The 2,068-nt window shown below is 35.3% G+C and overlaps 1 protein-coding gene across 1 annotated transcript in view; it reads right to left on the minus strand.

The window, feature by feature from the left end:
* Nucleotides 1-2,068, minus strand: part of Mctp2 (multiple C2 and transmembrane domain containing 2) — a 260,991-nt gene that overhangs the window by 155,310 nt on the left and 103,613 nt on the right. Inside the window, exon 8 of the mRNA XM_004623453.2 lies at nucleotides 1,624-1,659. Coding sequence (XP_004623510.1) covers nucleotides 1,624-1,659 — 36 coding nt within the window. The remainder of the gene's footprint in view (nucleotides 1-1,623; nucleotides 1,660-2,068) is intronic.

Below are 2,068 nucleotides of genomic sequence, written 5' to 3' on the forward strand. Positions count from 1 at the left end.
ATACTGCTCTCTAGATCCTCTGTTCCCTTCATATTTTTGATGTCTTTATCCAAGCCGTCAACATTTTTTCTACCCCTCTGGCCATTCTTCTATAACCTCTCCTATCCTCCCGGGACTCCAATATTCCCCAAGCTCACAATTTTTCTTCCTAGCCTTTATGTTCTTCCACAAACTGCCAGTACTCTTCCACAGACCGAAGCTCCCTAACTAAAGATGGTTATTGATGTACAGTACCAGGGTTTTAGTGCAGCTGCAGAATCAATAAACGAGAAAATACTGCTTTGTCAGGTTTCACCAAAGCATTCTGGGAAACTTTACTGCTTGGGGTGGTTACAGGAACTCTTAATATCAGAGAGCAAGGGATACACTTCCTTCTGTGGCGAGAGTGATGCTCTTCTACCCTCTAGTGACTATAAAGGAATAAAGCAAAAGTTGGAGGAATTTTTGAGACAGGATCATATTATTGTTTATCATCTTTTAATTTTGTTTCCACAAAGAGCCAGCGTCTCAGGAACCAAGTGAACTTGTATAATAACAAATCATCTTTCCATAGTTATCTATAAAAGTGTTCAAAACACAAAGCATGTACGTTTTAGCAGGTATACATCAGAACTTGGTACCGTTGGATTTCCAAAAGCAATAGATTTTTTAATTCAAACTCCCACCCTCACACATACACATCGCAACATTTTTGAGCTGGAAGCTTTGCTAACAACTCCTCAGGTAACAGAAAATTAGGCAACTGAGGCACAATGAGGTTAGAAATTTGGGCTGGATGTACATATCCACGTATGTAGCTTATACACAGTGCGCATGCTACCCAGGCACTGCTGAGGCAGCCCACGGGTACAGCACATGCTGTTCAGAACGCTAACTGGACGCAGAACCTGAAACATTACATTATTTAATATAATTTTTGTTGATTATTTCTCTTTTAAGATAGCTACTACATTAAGCTACAAAACTGTCTAGGTTTTGTTTCTTTCTAGAAACACTTTCACATTTATTCACCTAAGTTATGACTTGCTTATTTAAACATTATTGGTAAATTGTTAAAGTAAGAAAGCACTCCAACCTTGGTATACTTGTACATTTATAAGTTAGATACCTCTGTCTTATTGGTGGTGCTATATGCCAACCATACAGAAAGCCACCAGTACTACATAAAGAATTCTTTAGAGAAATTCTAAGCAAAACTAAAAAAATACACATATATAAATGCCCCTTTTCAGAAAATAAAATTGATATTTTCTCCTCAGTTTGTAGATTGCTAATATAAGAATAATGATGGTTTTCATCTAATGGTAAATAACTTCCTAAGGACTAAAGGTAACCAACCACATAACACTTTAAATAATGCAAGCTTAATGAAGTGTAAAATTCTAACATGGATGTACGTGTAAAATGTCACCACACAAACATGTTAAGTTCAAATATCTGGCAATGCCTTTATTTAATTACATTTTAAAGTAAAGTTGTTCCCTGATTTGTTGTAATAGTAAGAAGTAAAGAATGGCATTGCTAGTAAAGGTTGGAAAATATCAATTATGTAAACATTAGTTTTTGCTACAAAGATGAAGATTTAACCAAGCAAGCTACAGAAGAAAAAAAAAATGTATTTACCTTGCTAGCACTTAAGCGCTTCCGATTTGACCAACGCTATCGATTGTGTCCGTTGAAGAGTGAAAATGGGAAAATGAAAGAGAGAAATGGAATTGTTAGAAAAATAAAAAAACACATGATTACATTCTGTGACATGGTACAAGTTACACGCAGATGACTGGCATACAAGTTCTGAAGTTACCCAAAATGTACATTTAAATAAGAAGTGAAAAGCAAAGAAAAATCACAGGTATATGGATGTGTTAATTTTTCCAAAGTATTTAGTACGTAAAGGCAAGAAAAGGGCAATATGTTGTCAGACCCCTAGAAATGTACCCACCTTCTATGATTGCCTTTAAGTATTTTAATTTTACATGTTAAAGAAAGCAGTGTGCTGATTTTCTACTATTTGGAATATTTAGATAGTATTAGGAAAATGTTAATGACATTCATGACCACTGTTGGT

Source organism: Octodon degus, unplaced genomic scaffold (genome assembly GCF_000260255.1).
Source record: "Octodon degus isolate 3935 unplaced genomic scaffold, OctDeg1.0 scaffold00002, whole genome shotgun sequence".
In the NCBI taxonomy this organism is placed as follows: domain Eukaryota; kingdom Metazoa; phylum Chordata; class Mammalia; order Rodentia; family Octodontidae; genus Octodon; species Octodon degus.